Source organism: Melospiza melodia, chromosome 18 (assembly GCF_035770615.1).
Source record: "Melospiza melodia melodia isolate bMelMel2 chromosome 18, bMelMel2.pri, whole genome shotgun sequence".
NCBI lineage: Eukaryota > Metazoa > Chordata > Aves > Passeriformes > Passerellidae > Melospiza > Melospiza melodia.
The window spans coordinates 14,577,323-14,597,859 of NC_086211.1; the positions used below are offsets into that span (position 1 = coordinate 14,577,323).

The 20,537-nt window shown below is 52.0% G+C and overlaps 1 protein-coding gene across 2 annotated transcripts in view; it reads left to right on the plus strand.

The window, feature by feature from the left end:
- Nucleotides 1-8,450: 8,450 nt before the first annotated feature.
- Nucleotides 8,451-20,537, plus strand: part of XPO6 (exportin 6) — a 65,562-nt gene continuing 53,475 nt past the window's right edge. For both annotated transcript variants that reach the window (XM_063171264.1, XM_063171265.1), the window contains exon 1: nucleotides 8,451-8,545. In XM_063171264.1, the coding sequence (XP_063027334.1) occupies nucleotides 8,543-8,545 (3 nt within the window). In that variant the 5' untranslated portion in view covers nucleotides 8,451-8,542. The remainder of the gene's footprint in view (nucleotides 8,546-20,537) is intronic.

Below are 20,537 nucleotides of genomic sequence, written 5' to 3' on the forward strand. Positions count from 1 at the left end.
AGGTTCCCCAGCCTGGCCTTGGGCTTCATCATCGCTCCTGAATAATTCAGTGAGTGGCTCTGCCTGCTCCGGCCACACCCCCGCTAATGGCAGAAATCGATGCCTTCTTAATTCCTCATGGCCAGACAGCTCCTGCCTGTGCTGCTCTGGGCCCTGTCCCCCTGGGAGATGCTGATGATCCCAATTTTGTCTCACAGACTCTTGGAATCTCAGAATGGTTTGGGTTGGAAGAAACGTTAAAGCTCATCCCATCCCACCCCTGCCATGGCAGGGACACCTCCCACTGTCCCAGGCTGCTCCCAGCCCTGCCCAGCCTGGCCTTGGGCACTGCCAGGGATCCAGGGGCAGCCACAGCTGCTCTGGGCACCCTGTGCCAGGGCCTGCCCACCCTCACAGGGAACAATTCCCAATTCCCAATATCCCATCCATCCCTGCCCTCTGGCAGTGGGAGCCATTCCCTGTGTCCTGTCCCTCCATCCCTTGTCCCCAGTCCCTCTGCAGCTCTCCTGGAGCCCCTTCAGGCCCTGGCAGGGGCTCTGAGGTGTCCCTGGAGCTTCTCCTGTCCAGGTGAGCACCCCCAGCTCTGCCAGCCTGGCTCACTGGGGCTGTGCAGGTGTTTGCAAGGATCCTCTTTCCATGTGGTCCTTGGGTGCTGGAGGAAGCAGCACCAGCATCCTCAGGATTGCACTGGGGCAGTTCCATGGGATCAGGTCCCCCAGGCCCCTTGGCCCCCTGGTGCCAGGGCCTGGCATCCACCCAGGCACCCACTCACCAGAAGCACAGCTGCAGGAGCAACAAAAATGTTAAAATTTAATGCCTTGGCTAATGGGCTGAGCAGAGTGGAGCAGAAACCTGGAGAAAAAGGGAAGAGGATGAGAGTGCCCAGTGTCTCATGGCTTCCCCCTGCACCCTCTGCTTCCTGGAAAAAGAGGACACGAGACCCTCCTGCCTCACTAAATAAATCCCACCACAGTGTTGGACCAAGGAGCCAGTCACAAATCCATGTGGCTCCTGGTGGGCCCCCACAGGAGCTCCCAGTGAGGGACAGAGCCCTGAGGATGAGACCTTGCCCATGGGAACCCAGGTTCCACCATCTTCTCCAGCACCACCTGCAGCTCTGCTGGTGTGTCCTGAGCTGTGAGATGTGGCTGGGACTGTTGTTCTGTGATCTGTCAGAGCTGGGGCAGGTATCCTCTGTTCCTGGGGCAGTTTTTTCTTTCTCTCTCCCCCAGCCAACCCTCCCTCCAGGAGATCTCTGCTGTCCATGGCCACTGAGTGTCCCTGCAGGGCTGATCCAATCCCAGCATCCCATGGGGAGATGGAGCCAAGCATTCCTGCCTGGATCCAATCTGAGCCTGGCACAGCACAGCAGCCTTTGCCCCCTGCATTGCCAGAGGAGCAGCTTTCTGCTGCCCTGCATGGCCAGAGGGAGCCCAGGCCCATCTGCAGCAGCCCTGGAGCTGCAGAGGAAAAGTCCCCCCTTGTGCAGTGTTGTTTTGTATTACTGCATTTTTATTTCATTTTTATTTTCTTCCCTAGTAAAGAACTGTTATTCTTACTCCCATATCTTCGCCTGAGAGCCCCTTAATTTCAAAATTACAATAATTCAGAGGGAGGGGGTTTACATTTCCCACTTCAAGGGAGGCTCCTGCCTTCCTCAGCAGACACCTGGCTGTTCAAACAGAGACACGGTGTCCCCCAGAACAGTGGGATGCTGAGAGCAGGGAGAGGCACAGAAGGGCAGCTCAGGACATCCTGCTGGGCTGTCTGGCTGGATTTGAGCTCTGGGAAGAAGGCTGGGACAGACTGAACTTGGTGTGGGTTCAAAAGAAGCCACAGCCTGAATGAGTCCTCTCTCCCCACCTGCAAGAGAGCAGAGGGAGAGCAGTGCCCTGATTCCTGCTGCTCCTCTGCCTTGGAGCTGCTGGGATAGCTGGCTGGGATGCTGACATGAATTTCCAGGGCTCCATTCCAAATATTCTCAAGCCATCAGATGTAGCCATGATATTTTATGAAAAATCCTTTCCTTAGGATTTTTTCTCCTGAGAAGCTGAAAGGCCTCAGGAACAAAATGTAAACATTGATTATCTGCTGCTGTGGAATGCAACAGGTGCATCTGTGATTGGTCTCATGTGATTGTTTCTAATTAATGGCCAATCACAGTCAGCTGGCTTGGACTCTCTGAGACAGAACCTTTTGTTATCATTCTTTCCTATTATATTCTTAGCTAGCCTTCTGATGAAATTCTTCTATTCTTTTAGTATAGTTTTAATATAATATATATCATAAAATAATAAATCAAGCCTTCTGAAACATGGATTCAGGTCCTCATCTCTCCCCTCATCCTCAGACCCCTGTGGACACCACCACAATCAGACCAACAAAGCCTGGCTGGAGCTGGGTTTGCTGTGCTGCCCTCACGAGTCCTTTGGGACCTGCCCAGTCCCCATGGGCTGGGGGCAGCCACCCCTGAGAGGGAATTCTGAAACCATTCCCAGGGCAATGAGCAGTGCCAGAACCCCAGAATAACCCCAAATAAATATTCCCAGAGCAGGAATGGAGGCAGGAACACCTGGCCAGGAACCAGCAGTGGCCACAAAGCCACAAATGTCCCTCACTCTGAGCAGTGTGCCCAGCTGAGCACCAAGGCAGGACCCAGCCCCAGCCCTGTCCCCAGGCTCTGCTGGGTTTAGATCATTAATTATCCACTTTTGTACTTTCCTCAGGAATTTGGACTCAGGAATTTTTACCTGCTGGGTTTTTACAGCTTGCTAAATAAGCAAATTCCTTGCCAAGGAACTTGGGAGCCGTGGGGAGCCATGGGGCTTTGTGGACAAAACTTTTCCAAGCTGCTTTATTGGACTTATAAAACACAGTTTAACCCTTTTCATCGCGTTGCTTTGCATGAGGTGGCAGGGCAGTAAAATGCTCATTTCTCCATGGCATTCCCAATGAGCTGCAGCTCAGTTTGTGGCAGGAACAATAAAGGAGATGGAGCAGAGGGGAGGGATGTGAGGGGAAGCACAGGCAGCTGCGTGAGGCTCAGACTCACCCTGAGGGCAAAACGCTGCAAAACAGGAATAAAGCAATTAAATGAGATGAATATTTGAATGTGGGATTGAAGGGGCTGGAATCAAGGCTGGAGCAGTGCAGGAGGCTTGGAGAACAGGCATTTCAGTGCCTGTTTGTAATAAAAATTGAGAGATAAACCATGTGGTAACAAATTATTTTCACAAATCCTGTTCCCTTCATCTCCTCAAACAGCTGTTCAGCTCCATGGCATTTCCATTCCTTCTGTGTTTTTAAAACACAAAGTTACCAAATAAATTCAGAAAAAGGTGGGTGGCTTCTCCAGCCTGGGGGCTGCTCCAGGCCCAGTCCAGGCCCTGCTGCTTCCTCCCAGGGATGGAGGAACCCAGATTGAAATGAGGGCTGGCGCAGACACTGGTTTGGGGGTTTTTAAAGCCTTTGCATTAAAATCCTGCTGATTTTCTTTGAGAAATGGCATTTCCAACAATGGGAAAAGCAGGCCTGGGGCCTGGCATGGCCACATTCCCAGGACAGGCTCATCCTAGTGCTCCAGTGATGCTGGAGGCTGATGGGAAATTCCCACTTTGTTTTTTCATGGATCAGCAACAACAGGAGGCCCCTCATGGGGCCATGTCAGACCTGGGGTTTCCTGTGTGAGGCACAAGGACACCGGGGACACCTGGATGTGTCTAAGGGGGCCTGGAAGGAAGATGGGCACAGACCTTTTGTAAGGGCCTGGAGAGCCAGGACACAGGGAATGGCTCCCACTGCCAGAGGGCAGGGATGGATGGGATATTGGGAATTGGGAATTGTTCCCTGTGAGGGTGGGCAGGCCCTGGCACAGGGTGCCCAGAGCAGCTGTGGCTGCCCCTGGATCCCTGGCAGTGCCCAAGGCCAGGCTGGGCAGGGCTGGGAGCAGCCTGGGACAGTGGGAGGTGTCCCTGCCATGGCAGGGCTGGGATGAAATGACCTTTAATGTCCCTTGAACAAAAACCTTTCCATTCTTTATGATTCCTTCACCTTGGGACAGATGTTTCTAAAGCAAAGTCTTGCAAAACTGAGCCTCACATCCCTAAGAGGTGTTCCACCTCCTTGGCCTTTGCAGGGACAAGTGGGATAGAGGAGAAATATCCCTGTAGGGATCCAGGAGGTTGGCAGGAGGTTCCTTCTTCAAGTTCCCTTCAGCTGCTCCATCCCTCCCTCCCTCCAGACACTTGGGGCTGTTTTCTATCAGAGACCCCCAAAAATCCCCTCCTCACCCCACAGTGGCTGGGGAGGCTCAGGAGATCCCTGTCCCTGCTGTCCCCAGCTCCTCAGAGCACGTGTCTGCACCCAGCCCTGCCGGGATGACAAAGGCTGATAATGGGATTATCCTTTTAATGATCCCCATGGAAATGAGCCCTGCACATCCCAGGGGAGCCCTGCAAGGACCCAGCTCCAGCCTGGAGCCACACAGACACTTTGGCTCTGCTGGGGGGTGGAGAGGGTTTGTAGGGGGTTTGGAGCAGTCAGAGGAGCTCTGGAGGTGTTGGGGAGATTTGGGAGGTGTTTTAGTGGTTTTGGAGGTATTGGAGAGCTTTTGGAGGTGTTGTAGTGGTTTTGGAAGTGTTGGAGAGGTTTTGGAGATGTTATGGAGATTTTGGAGGTGTTGTAATGGTTTTGGAGGTGTTGTAGTGCTTTTGGAAGTGTGGGAGAGCTTTTGGAGGTGTTATGGAGATTTTGGAGGTGTTGTAATGGTTTTGGAGGTATTAGAGAGCTTTTGGAGGTGCTGTAACAGTTTTGGAGGTTTTGGAGGTGTTGTTATGGTTTTGGAGGTGTTGGAGAGGTTTTGGTGGTGCTGGGAATATTGGGGAAGTTTTGGAGGGGATTTGGAAGGGTCAGAAAAGTTTTGGAGAAGTCAGAGGAGTTCTGGAGGTGTTATGGAGATTTAGGAGGTGTTTTAATGGCTTTGGAAGTGTTGGGGAGATTTTGGAGATGTTGGAGAGGTTTTGGAAGTGTTGGAAAGGTTTTGGAGGTGTTGTAATGATTTTGGAAGTGTTTTGGGAGAGGTTTTGGTGGTGCTGGGAATATTGAGGAAGTTTCAGAGGGAGTTTGGAGGTGTCAAAAGAGTTTTGGAGAAGTCAGAGGAGTTCTGGAGGTGTTGGAGAGGATTTAGAGATGTTGGAGAAATTTTGGAAGTGTGGTGATGGTTTTGGAAATTTTGGAGAGGTTTTGGAGATGTTATGGAGATTTTTGGAAGTGTGGTGATGGTTTCGGAAGTGTTGTAGAACTTTTGAGGACACTGGAGGCTTTTGGTGGTGTTGTGGATGGGTTGGAGGGGGTTTGAAAGTGTTGGAGACATTTTGGAGAGGTTGGAGAGATTTTGGAGAGGTTGCAGTGGGTTTGGAGAGGTTCTGGAGGTAATGGAGAGGTTCTGGAAGCGTTGGAGGGGTTGAGGAGGTATTGAAGAAGTTTTGGAGGTGATGGGGAGGTTTTGGAGGAGTTGGAGAGGTTTTGGGGGTGATTGAGAGGTTTTGGAGGTGATGGAGAGGTTTGGGAGGGGTTAGAGAAGCTTGGCAGAGGTTGAAGGGGTTGTGGAGGTCATGGAGAGGTTTTGAAGGAATTGGAGAAGTTTTGGAGGGGTAGGAAGGGTTATGGAGGGGTTGGAGAGGTTTTGTAAGTGATGGAGAGGTTTCAAAGGGGTTGGAGAGGTTTTGGACATGATGGAGAGGCTCTGGAGGGGTTGGAGGAGTTGTGGAGGGGTTGGAGAGGTTTTGGTGGTAATGGAGAAGTTTTGGTGGTGATGGAGAGGTTCTGGAGGGGTAGGAGGGGTTGTGGAGGGTTTGGAGGTATTGTAGGGCATTTTGGAGGTCTCGGGGAGGTTTGGAGGTGATGCAGAGGCAGGGTTTGGAGCCTGGGAGTGCCCACAATGATCCATGGGCACCTCCAGGCTGTGTCTCCTCAGCTGCTCCTCCCTGGGCAGTTCCCCCCACAGCCAGGCCCAGGAGCAGCATTTCCTTGCAGGATGAGCAGGACTGGGGCTGGTGGGCTCAGTGCTGTGCTGAGAGAGTGAAAATAAAATCCTCCATGATGGAAAATCCTCGTGGAGCCCCACGGGACCGCTGAGCCCTAACCTCCTGGTGGAGCTGGAGACAGCCCCAGCCCCACAGATGGCTCATTCCCCTCCTGCTGGTGTTTAATCCTCTGAAGGAAGTGCCAGCCTTTGCAATGTCCCCACGGGGCTGCTGTCCCCTCTAAAGCCTGTTAAGCCACCAGGCTGAGCTGCCCTTTGTCCCTGCAGGTGCCACAGGGATTTGGGAGCCGTGAGGGGCCCTTGGATCTGCATCAGCCTCACAGGTTTGGGGTTCCAGTGTGTGGGAAGGTGCTCTTTGTGGATGGAGTAACAAAATTATCTTTTGTTTCTTTATAAAAGAAAAAAGCTTAAAAGTTTTTTTTTTTTCATTAAATAAAAAGACACTTCATAAGACTTTACTTTAAAAATAGCTAATTAAATAGAAGTTTAAAAAATTGTTTAAGTAATTATTAGAAAAATAAGAGAACAAAGAAACGAATGGCTTTTTGAAGTGTTTTACTAAGAGTAAGAACTTCTTACCTTAGTTTACTTTTTTTTTCTGTAAAAATCTTTTATTATTTTGCCTTTTATTAAAACTTTTCTCTTTCCAGCATTACCACAAAAGCCATCCTGCTAATTTTATGCCATCTAAAGTAGCTAAGCTATCTCAAGTGTAACATAGATCTCCAAGAGATTTATATTACTCTCATAAGACCTAACTCAAAGAGACCCTTCTATCACCAGTGGTTCCCAGCTCCTTGATTTTGGGAGGCAGCAGCTGGGACCTGGATCTCAGTTTTCCTACCATTAATGCCCTGGATGAATGGATCTGTTGATGTCTTTGCTCCTGGCCAGCTCAGGCAATGGAAGGGTGATGGCCACAAGGAGCTCCGGGCTGAGGCAGTCCTGGGACATGGGAGCAGCCAGAGGATCCCTGCCATGGAGCTTTGTTGTCCTTGCTGGGAGGGCTGGGAGGGTCGGGGGTTTGTCTCACCCTGGTTTGTTTAATTACTTAATTAGTTACACAGGCACAAAGCCAGGAGCCACATCTGGAGCCCTGGGAGCTCCTCGTGGGGCAGGAGCTGGGGGGCAGCACTGGGGGCAAGGCCCAGGGCTGGATCCAGGGACAGCTCCGGCTGCAGGCTCAGGTACAGGCCCTGGCCCAGGGCTGGGTCTATCCCCCTCCCTATTTCCAACCCCATCCCATCCCATATCCATCCCCAATCCCATCTCCAATCCCATCCCATCCCAAATCCCATCCCATTCCATCTCCAATCCCAATCCCAATCCCAATCCCATTTCCAATCCCATCCCCAATCCCATCCCATCCCCAATCCCATCCTATCCTATCCCAAATCCAATCCCATCTCCAATCCCATCCCATCCATCTCCAATCCCAATCCCATGTCCAATCCCATATCCATCCCCAATCCCATCTCCAATCCCATCCCATCCCCAATCCCATCCCATCTCCAATCTCATCCAATCCCATTCCATCCCATGCCCAATCCCATCCCATTCCATCTCCAATCCCAATCCTATATCCAATCCCATCCCATCCCATATCCATCTCCAATCCCATTTTCAATCCCATCCCATTCCATCTCCAATCTCTATCCCATCTGCAATTCTATCTCCAATCCCATCCCATCCCATTCCACCTCCAGTCCCAATCCCCAATCCCATCCCATTCCATCTCCAATCCCATCCCATTCCACCTCCAGTCCCAATCCCTAATCCCAACCCATTGCATCTCCAATCCAATCCAACCCCATCCCATCTCCAATCCAATCCAATCCAATCCAATCCAATCCAATCCAACCCCATCCAATCCAATCCAATCCCACTCCATCCCATCTCAATCCCACCCAAGCCCCGCCCACACCGGGCGTGCCCGTACGTAGCCCCGCCCACCCACGCACAGCCCAATCACCTCCCATTTCCTGCCGCGCGGGAAAACGCCCTCAGCGCATGCGCAGTGCGGAAGGGGCGGGCCAAGCGCAGCTCCGGCCGTGCCCTTCCCTCAGCGCCCCGCACAGCGCCGCGCCCTTCTCCAATATGGCGGCGCACAGTGCTCCGCGCCGAGTTGCGCATGCGCAATACCGCTGCCCGGTCCTGATTGGCTGCGGGCGCCGGTGAGCGCTTCCGGTGGGAGGGCGGGGCGGGGCGGGCCCGGGATGCGCCTGGCGTAGCCCCGGCACCGACACCGGCCCCGCACCGCGCCGCCGCCGCTCCCGCCCGCCCGCGCTCCCGCCGCCCTGCCCGGCGCCCCGGGGCTCCCCGTCCCGCCGCTTGGGGAGGCCCGGGGGCTGGGTGCCGGCAGCTCTCCGGTGCCCGTGGCTGCGCGGCCGGCGGGGGCTCGCCGGTGCATGGGCGGGGGGGCCCCGCCGGGCCACCGCCGGCCATGAGATGAGCGGAGCGCGGCGCCCTGCCTAGAGCCGCCCCGGGGCCGCCGCGGCCATGGTGAGCTGGGGCAGCGGGGACGGGAGCGTGGAGGGAACGGGGGATGGTCCCGCGGGGCCCGGACACCGGAGCGTGAGGGGCCGAGGGGCGGCGGCACCCCCGGGACAGGATGTGAAGGGCCGGGAAGGCACGGATCCCTCCTGGTGCCCGGGCTGCTGGGAATTCCGGGTTTGTGGCGTTAAAGCCGAGGGGTGCCCTGGCAGCTGTGGCTGCCCCGGTCCTTGGCAGTGCCCAGGCCCGGCCGGGAGCAGCTGGCACAGCCGAGCCCGGCACGGCCCAGCTTGGCAGAGCCCAGCCAGGCACAGCCGAGCCAGGCACAGCCGAGCCCGGCAGAGCCCAGCCTGGCACAGCCGAGCCCGGCGCAGCCCCAGCCTGGCCCTGGACGTGGCACGGGATGAGTCTCAAGGTCCCTTCACACCCAAACCATTGGGTGATTAAATTCTCCGGCGCCAGCTGTGGGCTTGCCCTCACGGCCTCCTTGGGTAAGCCGGAGGAGTGACCTGGATTCTGTTCCGTGCTGGGGACAGCGGCCTTGGCTGTGCCCACAGGGACAGCGACAGAGCCAGCCCGCTGGGATGTGCACAGGGCTGTCCTCCCCTCGGTACCATCCCCAGGAAAGGTCTCAGGAGCGTCTCTGACCGTGTGGGTGCCCACAGAGCCAGGCTGGCAGCGTTGGCAGGCGGGCATTGCCCCCAGGGCATCGGGTGCTGCTCACTGCCACCACCCCAGAGCTGCTGGTCTTGTGTTCCCCTTGCTCTACCCACAGGGATATCTTCTATCCCAATACTGGTGTCCCACCTTGTACCCCAGTTTTTCTTGGGGTGACCAAAGGAGCCCTTGGCAGGTGGGCAGCAGTGGGGAGATGCTTTCAGCAGCCCTGGATCTGCTCTGGGACCCTGCCCTGGCTCACCCAGAGACCCCACTGAGCTCAGGCTGCAGTTCCTGGCCTGGTGCTCACCCCACTCCACCTTAACCTGCCTTTGGTGGTGTAGGATCAGGCTTTGCACCCCTTTTATTCCAGAATTTGGGATCCTGGTTGTGAATTCCTTCACCCAAGAGCTGAGGTGATCACATTGCTCGCTGTGTGATGTGCTCCTGGTACATGAGTGGTGTTTTATTGAAACTTTGGTCTCTGTAGCCACTTTGGTGAGCTCCACTAGGCCCTTGCCGAGGCTTTGCTGCTTCATGTGGGACACAGTCTTCTCAGTAAAATATATATAAATATATTATTATATATATAAATACTGGCAGTGTTTTATAGCAGTAGCCTGAGGGTGCTCAGGGTGGGCTCCTGATGTGTGTCCCAGCTCCTTGTGGCTTTAGTTTCAGGCAAATGGGGATTTTTGAGGTGGATTCTTAGTGACCAGCCCATGTTCAAGAAGGTGAATAAATGGTTTGCAGGGTTTGCCAGGCCAAGCTGTGCACTTCACAGTGCAGCTGGCAAAAATTAGTTCTCCCCTCACCTCCCTGTGGACACACACATTTCTCCTCCTGAATTACACCTTGTTTGCTTCTTTTTTTTCCCTTCACCATCCACTGTTTGGCTGCCCGTGGAAGTTGAGCAGCAGCCCCTGGGCTCTGCTGCAGGATTTACTGTTGTAACTCATCATGTGACTCCTGGGCAAGATTTTCCTTCTGTTCCCATTTCCCTGGAGCCTACAGATGGGCATGTTCTGCTGCTAGAGCACCCTCCTTCCTGGAAACAGTTGGGAGAGTGTGAAGAGGAGCTGCTGGAAGGCACACAGGGAACAAATAAAAGAGAATTAAACTCTGCTCCAGGAGAGCAGGCTGCTGGGAGCAGGTTTTCCTCAGTGGGGCTGAGCTGGGTTCATGGGGAGGGATGAATTAGAGCTTGATTAACTGGGCAGGGATGTTGGGAAGGCAGGAGGGAATGCAGGGATGCACAGTGAGCTCAGGCACTGCAGATGCTGGGAGCAAACCTCTCTTTGCTGGGCTGAGTTGCCACTCATGGCTCAGAAATCTTCATGCCACTCAGAGGTTGGGTTTGGAGGAAGCTTTAGTGTTTCTGTGCTTTGCAGAGAGCTCTGTGAGGGGGTTTTGGGGCTGTTCCTGCCTGCTCTGTGTCTCAGTAGTGTTTGTGCACTGTTTGGGGCCCCAAACTCCAGTTTGGGGCTTCCTGAGGGAAAGGAAAGGTGGTGATGCTGTGGTGTGTCTGCAGGGAAAACAGGATTCTGCAAAATCCAGCAGGATTCTCTGGAGTTCTTCTCTGAGCACACAGAGCACATCCAGCTTCAAGCTTTGCTTTCACACACCACAAATTATTGCATTGTTTCCTCCTCACCTTTTAAAGAATTTTATGAGCAGGTTCAAAGTAAATATTGTTGATGGAGCTGTCCTTGGAGGGATTTATTTTCTGTCCAAATTAGCCAGGGCTTTGTCTCATCACTCTTTCCTTCCCCTTTGTTCCTTCCACTGGTGAAGATGAACCATCTTTGAAGCCCTGGGAGCCCAGCTGGGATCTCCTGAGCAATCCCCTCACCTGGGAATTGCATTTGCACCTCCCTCATGAGGCTGGGATTTCAGTGCTTGCCTCTGGGAAACACATCCTTCCCTCTGTGGGATTTGCATCCTGCCAGCAAGCAAAGCAGCTCGGGAGCAGGGACTTCCAGGAGATGCTGCAGTGTGAGGTTTGGGATGCTGGGGAGCTGCAGCCCAGACAAATCCCACTCCCCCAGGCTGTGCCTGGCCTGCAGAGCAGACCCTGGAGGTTCCCAGCCCCAGGGAGTGTGGTGGCCCTGTGCTGAGGGAGGCTCTGCAATGGAGCAGGCAGTGGGCGGCTGCAGCTCCCGAGTTCCCCACAGCAGCATCTGCCTTTCATTCCACAGCCTCTCTTCCCACCTGCCTGGATTTTAGCACTGAGTGCTGTTGTTTTCTCGTGCCTGCAGCTGCCTGTGATGGTTGCAGCCTTCCTTCCATTCAGGAAGGAGTGGATGGTGTGTGGATTGCAGCTTGTCCTGCCAGGTGAGGCTGCTGAGCCCTTGGCTTATCCTGCTGCTCGTGGTTGCCAAGGAGCTGCTGCTGCTCCATTGCCAGAGCAGCTCCTGTTTGTTCTGTGTCAGCCCTGCTGAGCTGGTGGCCCTGAGGCTGGCTCAGGCTGTGCCTGGCAGCCACAGCTGCTCTGGGGACCCTCCTGCTCTTTGCAGGACATTGGGACAGGAGGGAGCAGCAGCTTCGTGCTCCTGCAGAGCCCCTTGGCCTGGCTGGGCCATCACCCTGGGGACACCTGGGCCCTGTGTGGGCTGTGCTGCTGTTCCTGGCCCAGGTGAGCTCAGGGATCCTGTTCCACACAGCCCTGCTCAGCCTGGGGTCCTGCTGAGTCCTTAGGTGATATTTAAATTAAACATTCTGATTCCTGAAGTGCAGCCAGGCTCCTGAACGGGGGAGTTGTCCAGGCAGGAGGGCTTTGAGCAGCCCTGGAGCTGCCCTGAGCTTTGGGACCTCAGGGACACGGACAGGAGCGTGGTGCCTTTGCCCCTCTGCCATTTGCCCTGAGGTACAGCAGCAGTCTGTGACTTTTATCCCACCATTGAAGCAGAAAATCTACTATAATGAGATTGCAGAGTCTCCATGTTGTCTCAGAGGTGCTGTGCTCCCTTTTCCTGTCCCAGCTGAGCTCAGGGATGCTGTGCTCCCTTTTCCTGTCCCAGGTGAGCTCAGGGATGCTCTGCTCCCTGTCCCAGGTGAGCTCAGGGATGCTGTGCTCCCTTTTCCTGTCCCAGGTGAGCTCAGGGATGCTGTGCTCCCTTTTCCTGTCCCAGGTGAGCTCAGGGGTGCTGTGCTCCCTGTCCCAGGTGAGCTCAGGGGTGCTGTGCTCCCTGTCCCAGCTGAGCTCAGGGATGCTGTGCTCCCTTTTCCTGTCCCAGCTGAGCTCAGGGATGCTCTGCTCTGAGGAGATGGGATGATGCTGCTGCTGCTGCTGCCCAGGCAGAAGTGCTGGCACATTGCAGGTGGGCCCCGTTTCTCAGCAGGGCTCTGTGGTGAAGAGGGAGCTGAGGGTGCTGTCCCCTCCCTCTGTCCCCCAGCTGAGGTGCAGCATCACAACCCCAGCCCTGAGGTTCTGTCTGCTCTCAGTGCTCCCCTCCATGAGCAGCTCAATACAAGCAAACCCTCTCTGGAACCCTTCTGACTCAAAGCAGGGTAGGAACTTGGAAGTTCCGGCCTCAGCTCCAACATCTGGCTTCCTTTTTTGGCCAGCAAGCCACAGTGTGACTCTGTGTGCCCCCAGCTATCTCCCCTCTATTAAACCATCAAACTGGAGATGCTGATTAATGCTGATGACCTTTCCCAACTCTGCAGCAAGGCCTGGGGAGCTCTGGAGATGAACCAGGAGTGGAACTGGAGCAGGAGAGCTGATCTCTGCTCAGATGCTTCCTCCAGCAGCAGAGCTTTTTCTCAGAACAAAACAGCTCATTTAGCAGAATGGTTGCACATAATCCCTTTCAGGACCTATAATAATTCCAACACATCCATATTTCAAAGACCAGGGTAGCTAAATGCAGGCTGCAGGAGGACTAAAAGCTATCAAGGCAAAATTGTTGAGCCTCCAGGTTCACTAAATGAGCTTGAAAAGCTCATTTCCACTGGCTGTTGCTGATGGATGGGTGCTGGTGGCTGTAATTATTTCAGCAGAAAAGCATTAAAATCTGGCAGGTACCACAATGCTCCTGCCATGGGCTCCAGTGCTGTGCAGAGATGCATGGATACCCAAAAACTCCAAGAACTTTGGGTTCAGTTGGGTGAATTAATTGCACATTGTTAGCTGGTGTCATTTAGGAGCCAGGTAGCTGCTGTTAATGTTGGATTTATACATCAGTGTGTGCAAAGTAGAAGGAAATGTGGCTTTGAGGTGGATAGGCTGATACCTGCCTGTAGAATGTGCCCTAAAATCCTTCCCAATCATTATCCTCTGTCCCACAGCAGATATTTCCTCTTAGGAACTATATTTATATTTGGGTCACTGCTGCCTTGGCTCCCTCTGCATCCCAGGTGTCAACAAGACAACCTTCTTCTTTGAGAGAGAGAGAAGAGGTGTCTGCTGCTTTGTTTTATCAAAATAAAATGTTTAGACTATCATTTATATAGAATAATTTTTGGAATCCCATTTCCAGCATTTATTACATGTGCAGCATGTGCTGTTCTCCCTTGTAGGCCTCCTTGTTCCAAGCAAAATGTAAATATTGATATTTTGGTAGAGGAAAAGCAATTGGCTTTTTTCTTACTGATCCTGATGGTCAGGGACTTTCCTACTGGTCCAGGCACCCCTGGGGTTTATTTGTGGGTTCTCTCCTCTGGAATTTTGGGGTGATGCAGCTTCTCCTGGGCTGAGAAGCTCCTACAGCTTATGGTGAAGCAGCTCTTTCCCATCTTACCTTCCCTCCACACACATTTCATTCCTTTCTTTATCCATGTTTCTCTTTTCTGTTTACACTCAGGATACTTTCACTCCACCAGAGCTATTCCAGGCTCTTCTAGCAACACCACAAATTCCTTATTTTTTTTTTCTCTCCCCCTGATCTTCCCTGACCCTTCTCCTATGTGGATCATGCCCAGAATTCCATTTCTTTTCCCATTTCCAGCCCTTTGCGTTCACACTCCAAATTCTCTTTTATTTGTTCCAGCATCTCCAAGCTCGTGGCTGGATCTCTGTGTGTATTTTTAGCATTTTGACTTAATATTTTATTAGGGCTTTAATTGCAGCGTGGAGTTCTTCCCAAGAGGGATTGTCCTGGTTCCTTTTTGTCCCCTCTTTGGAGAAAGGAGTGTGCTCATCTGTTTTGTTACTGCCTTGTCAGGATGCCAAAGCCAGCACTGGATGCAGCTTTCCTGAGGGGAATGAGGGTTTTTTTTTTTTTTTTCCCTTTGGAGGGATGTTTTGCCTGAAAAATCTGTGTTGTGCTCAGCTGGTTCCCTGCTGCTTCATTGAGTAAGAGCAGAGCAGGTTCCTTCTGCATGGCAATTCCACCTTTTCTTTGGGATAAGGAGCAGTTTCATCCATGGGAGTTTGGCTCAGTTTTGGTGTCTCTGGTGTTCAAAATCAGGATGTGGAGAGGACAGAGCAAAACCAGCTCCTGGGCATGGCTGCTGTTGTTGTTGCTCATCCCGTTCCCTAACCCTTGGGTTATGGGGGATAAACCTGTATTTCCTACAGTTCCTTGGCTTTCTTTTTGCAAGGGTGAAGGAAACCAAGAGGACCAAGCGCTCCAAGATGTGGAAGTGTGAGATCAGTGCTCAGGAGGCAATTCCTGCTCCCAGCCCCTCCTCTGATGCTGGGTTTGGGACTGGGAAAAGCTGCAACTTTGGCTTTCAAAGCTGCTTTTCCCTGTGTTCTGCTGGTGTTTGAAGGAGCTGGTTGGGTCATGGTGACCCTTTGGGTCCCCCAGGACAAATATTGGCCCAGCAGAGCCCCCTGATGTGGGCAGGGAGCCTGGAACCCCCCCAGAGCTGCAGGGGTGAGCAGCAAGGGGCACTTGTGAAATCCCCCAAAGTGCAGCAGCCCTGCAGATGTCAACATCTTGTTTTTCTTTAATTGGACTGGATGTCCTCACTGTGTGAGCTGGCCTTTGAAAACATTTTAATTAACAAAAATTTTAGTTATTCCCATGGTGTTTCCCATGGTGGTTTCATTATACACTCTTAAATGGCCAATACAAGTTTTAATTCTTTTGCCAGGAATGAAATTTTTGGAGTTTCAATTTCTGAAATTTTTGGAGTTTCATGGAATTTCAATTTAGAGTTTCACAATCTTTTTTCCTTTTCTCTGACAGGGGGTGAGGGTCTGAAAATTTCATATTTTCGTGTAGTATGACCACACCTCCTTGGAAATCAGGTCTGGCTGCTGTAATGTATTGGATCAGGTATAATCCTGCCCTGAGTTTGCCCTAAACCTTGCACCTTGTGTAGCCACGTGTTGGGACAGCTTTTCCCCATGGTAATGGGCTTAGTCCTGCCAGGCAGAAGTGGATGGAGAAAAATCAGCAGGATTTGCTTGCTGGAGTAGAGGTACCTCTTTAAGAAATCTGCTGAATAATTGGTTTTTTCTTACATTCACTTTCTTTTTTTGCTTGCCCTGGTGCTTCCCATTTCCAGCTCTGCATATGTGCATAATTCCCGAGCCTCCTTCACTTGAGGCTACAAACAACTGTGATTCAGAGCCTTCCCTGGGTATTATTGGGACTTGTCTGGAGGCTGAGATAAATAAGGGTTTATTTGTGGCTCTGCTGACAGTGAGGGATTTGAGAAGTGTTTTTAAAAATCTCTCCATGCATCTTGGACTCCTCAGAGCTGCTACACAACCATGCCAGGTTCTTCACTCCTGGCATTTGGGCATCTCTCTGATCAAAGGAGCTCCTGTGTTTGTAAAAGTGGAGAGGAGCAAGGGTTTGCATTTTTAAGTGTCAGATTTTCACCTGTAAGAGCATGAAGAGTGTTCTCTGTAGGAAGAGTCATTACAACCACAGGAAGGATGTGGAGCTCTTGGAAAGAGTCCAGGGCAGCCCATGGAGATCCCCAAGGATGGAGCCAGGCTGGCAGAGCTGGGGGTGCTCACCTGGAGAGGAGAAGCTCCAGGGACACCTCAGAGCCCCTGCCAGGGCCTGAAGGGGCTCCAGGAGAGCTGCAGAGGGACTGGGGACAAGGGATGGAGGGACAGGACACAGGGAATGGCTCCCAGTGCCAGAGGGCAGGGATGGATGGGATATTGGGAATTGGGAATTGTTCCCTGTGAGGGTGGGCAGGCCCTGGCACAGGGTGCCCAGAGCAGCTGTGGCTGCCCCTGGATCCCTGGCAGTGCCCAAGGCCAGGCTGGGCAGGGCTGGGAGCAGCCTGGGACAGTGGGAGGTGTCCCTGCCATGGCAGGGGTGGCACTGGGTGGGCTTTAAGGTTCTTTCCAACCCAAACCTTTCCCTGATCCTGTGATAGGTGTGGGGTACTGGGCACAGTCTGAGCTCATTTGCCACTGCTGCTCCTCTCTTGGTCTCTGCACCATTGCAATGAGATGATGATTGCATTTTTCTCAACACCTTTTACAAATTCTTTTTATAAGGATTTTTTATTCCCTTCACAAATCCTTTCCTCACCAACCTACTTATTTCCAAAGGACTCCTTGGGATCTTTTTTTCACCTGCCTGGTTAGAAGTTGGGTCACTTCCCCATAACCTCTGGAGGAAGTGTTGTCTCAAAGTGAGTGAAGCTGCATTTGGGGCAGCCCTGTGGTCCTGCCTGCTTTGTTTATGTAGAGAAAAGGGAAGAGATTTGTTCCTTGTGCCTGGGCTCCTGCACAGGCCCCTCAGGGAAGGATGGGATCTCCGTGCAGGGGCTCAGAGCCTGCCTTGGGGTGTGGGGCATCCTGGGGAGCCCAGCAGAGGGACAGTGTGAAGTGGAAGGAACAAAGCAGCTTCAGAGGTGTGAGTTTCTAGACTTCACTGGGGGAATTTAGGTGATTTCTGAACTGAGACAAGCAGAGTCACCTTGCAGTGTTTTCACTTCTGGAAGCAGCTCCTGCCCAGCCCAGCACCCTTGGCAGATGCTCAGCTGTGTCTGAAGAGCAGATTTTGTGTGGCTGGTGTTGCTGATAACCCACAAAATGAGAAGTTCTAATCATTGATGGCTTCAAAAGTGGTGCCCAACAGCTGAGAACTGACTGAGCCCAGTGCCTGCTGAGGGAGGGATGTGGCTGGATTCTCAGGTTTAAGTTGCAAGTCCAAAAAGTGACTCCAGAGCCACCTCTGCCTGCTGTGCTTTGGTGATGTGCAGGGTATTGATCTTGAGGATTCTGCTTTGGGTCCTTCTGCACTTCTCAGCTGGGTATTATTTCAGCAACTGCTTGTTTGGGAAAATACTGTGTTGCTGAGCCCTTTCCAGCAGCTAAACCACAAGAAATCAATTAGGAAGTCAGCAGCACGTGACCAGCTGCCTTTCCTGGGTGTCAGGGACTCAGAAATTGCTCTTGGGCTTGTCTTCAGCAAGCATGGCTTGAAACAGCACTGTTCCCAAACCACCCTTTGCTTTTTCCAGCCTGCTGGGATTGTTTTACTCCTTTGCTTGGTTTCTAAGAGAGTTCCTGGGAACTGCTGGGTGGAGGACACGCTGCCTGCTGGGCTGGGTTATGTGGGTTAAGAGTTACTGGGTTAGAAAGAATCAGACTCAGACACTTGAGCCTGTTAATCAAAGTTCAACCTTCAAACCTGATGCCTGGTTAAGTGAATCTGCCTGTCCAAGAGGGTTTAAGAAATCAGATCCCTTGGGCATTGAAAAAGGTGCTGATTACTCGTGGAGCAGGCAGAGTTCCAGGTAAGATGATCTCTGGTGCAGAAATCAGGGTGGCACTGCTGGCTCTCCATGGCCTGTTCCACACAGCCCTGAGTCCTTAGATGATATTTAGATTAAACATTCTGATTCCTGAAGTGCAGCCAGGCTCCTGAGGGGGGGAGTTGCCCAGGCAGGAGGGCTTTGAGCAGCCCTGGAGCTCAGGGGACACAGAGAGGAGCGTGGTGCCTTTGCTCCTCTGCCATTTGCCCTGAGGTACAGCAGCAATCTGTGACTTTTATCCCACCATCGAAGCAGAAAATCTACTATACTGAGATAGCAGAATGTCCATGTTGTTGGTGATGTGCTGAGGTGGTCTCTGAGGTGAGAGAGGAGAGCTGCCTTGCCCTGGCCCCAGGAGCTGAGCTGTGCTGGCAGCACTGAGGGGCCCAGTCTGCTTTCGGTTCTGGAAACCACAAAAACATCTCTTGAGGTGCAACAAGGAAACTGAGAATGAAGGCTGAGCCCTGGCCTGATAGCATCAGCACAGCACTGCTGGGGAGCACGTACACTGTGGGCTCCTGGTGCCAGAGCTCTGGGGAGAGACCCTGGAATGAGGGTGAACCCCCAAATTCTGCATTTTTAGTGAAATTTATTAAATCTAATGGGTAACACTGGTTTTGAGCTCCCAGCTCTGCCTCCCTGCAGGAGGATGCCTGCCTCCTTTTCTGGAGGATGTGTTGGGTGTCCTACAACTTTTCTGAAACACTTCATAATTCTGCTTTTCTTGCTAAAAATAAGAATGTACTTCTTCCATGAATTTTACTGCCCTGAGTGACCCTGGGCTGTCCCAGGGGTTCTCCAGGGTTTTGTGAGCAGGCTTGAAGTGACCTACAAGCTTTCTGAGGGTGTGATTTCTAATTTACATGCTCATTATTACCATGTTGTGTTAGAGCTAGGGCAGGGAGGGGCTCTGAAAGACACCCTGGTAATCCTTCAATGAGTAAATTACTACCTCAGTACCTGAAGATGTTAGTGTGGTTAATACTCACCATACATATGTGCATCATTAAGTTAGGCTTGACCATAAATAATAGAGAAAGAAGAAAACTCAGCAGCTGGAGTGTGGTTGTTTGTATTTTTAGATGTGTGACTGTGCTGTTAATTAACTGCAAACACTGGGAGCAGAAGGCTCTGAGGTGGAAGAGGATGGGACATTGCAATTAGCAACGACAGGGTGATGATGAGTTATTTTGTACAGGTGCTGTGGATGAAACTATGAAATTTCATGTTTCTTGTCTGTTTATTTAACCCTGTGCACTTGCCTGTTGATGGCAAAATAGCAATTCCAGCTGGGGATTATTCCATCAACCAGGATTCTCCTTGTGTGCTCCCCTGCAGTCCCTCCTCTCCTGGAAGCTGGTAGACACAGCTGATAGTGATGTTAACAGCTAAATGTGATAAAAGCTGAATCTGATAGCTGGGAGGAGGCTGGGCTGTGTGTCTTGCAGGGGAAATGGCAGGAGAGGGGGGATTGGGATTGGGATTGGGATTGGGATTGGGATGGGGATTGGGATGGAGAGGCAGGCTCCAGAAGGTGAGGAAGCTGCAGAGGGATCTGTGCAGGGTTTGGTGGGCTGGGGATGTTCAACAGCAGGAGCAGGGATGGACAGGGTGGGAATCAGAACCCAAAATCAGAACCCTGATGGGTTCAGGGGATGGGAACAGCTCCCAACACAACTCCCAGCTGTAAATAAAAAGTAGAGATGGCAGAAGGGGAGTTTGATGTGCCTGGGCTTTTCCTCCCTGCCACTGGAGGAGGCCTTGGGTGCTTGTGTGGTGGAAAATCCATCCTTCCACATCAGGAAGGTGCTGCCTGAAGGATGAAGTCACCTCTGTAACATTGCAGCTGCAATTAACATCTTACTAAAAAAAGCTCTGGAGAGGGAATGCCTTAAATTTGGCTTGGAGTGGTATCCATTTGCAAACACATTAGGGAAAAAGTGAACAGCCCTAACCCTTCTCTGAGTTGTCATTAGCCCCAGTTGCTGTATTTAGAGCATCGTTTGTGTGATGGATGCTCTAATGGCAAACATTACAAGGTTAACAGCTTGTGTTTTTATGGGCAAAGCAGTAGAGAAAATCTTTGCCCTCAACAAAAAAAATCCCTTCAGAGAGCATAAAATGAAATTAAAAAAAAAAAAAAAAAGAGGAAGTGAACTCGAAATGAAAGCACTCATGGAGAAAATGGCTTTAGAAAGCACTTCCATGTCTTGCAGAATGAGCAGGTGCTTCTTTAAGGGCTGTGGTTGTGTTGGGTGATAGGCAAACTAAAATTAGCATTGTATCTGCTCTTCAAGTGCATGTGCAGTGTCTAAAGTGCAGCCCAAGGATGGCTGCTGTGATGTTTGCTGGAGCTGCATGAGTAACTGGTTCTGCCCCAGTGCTTTAGTCATAGTCTGCATCTGAGCTTGTGATGGAGTCAGCAGCAGGGTACAAAGATTCTGCTTCTCCAGAGCCTCACTGAGGTGCAGCTGCAATATTGAACAGCCTGAAATGCAGGAGCTTGGCAGCTTTTTTTTCCCCTTAATCAGCAGAAATCAGTGAATGACTCATGGAGCTGAAAATGTGACTGCAGGAGAGCCCTGAAATCAGCTGGTGGGGTGGGTCCTTCGTGGGGTGCTTTGGTGGATGGAGAATGATGTGGGATGTGCAGGTTCTTGGTAGC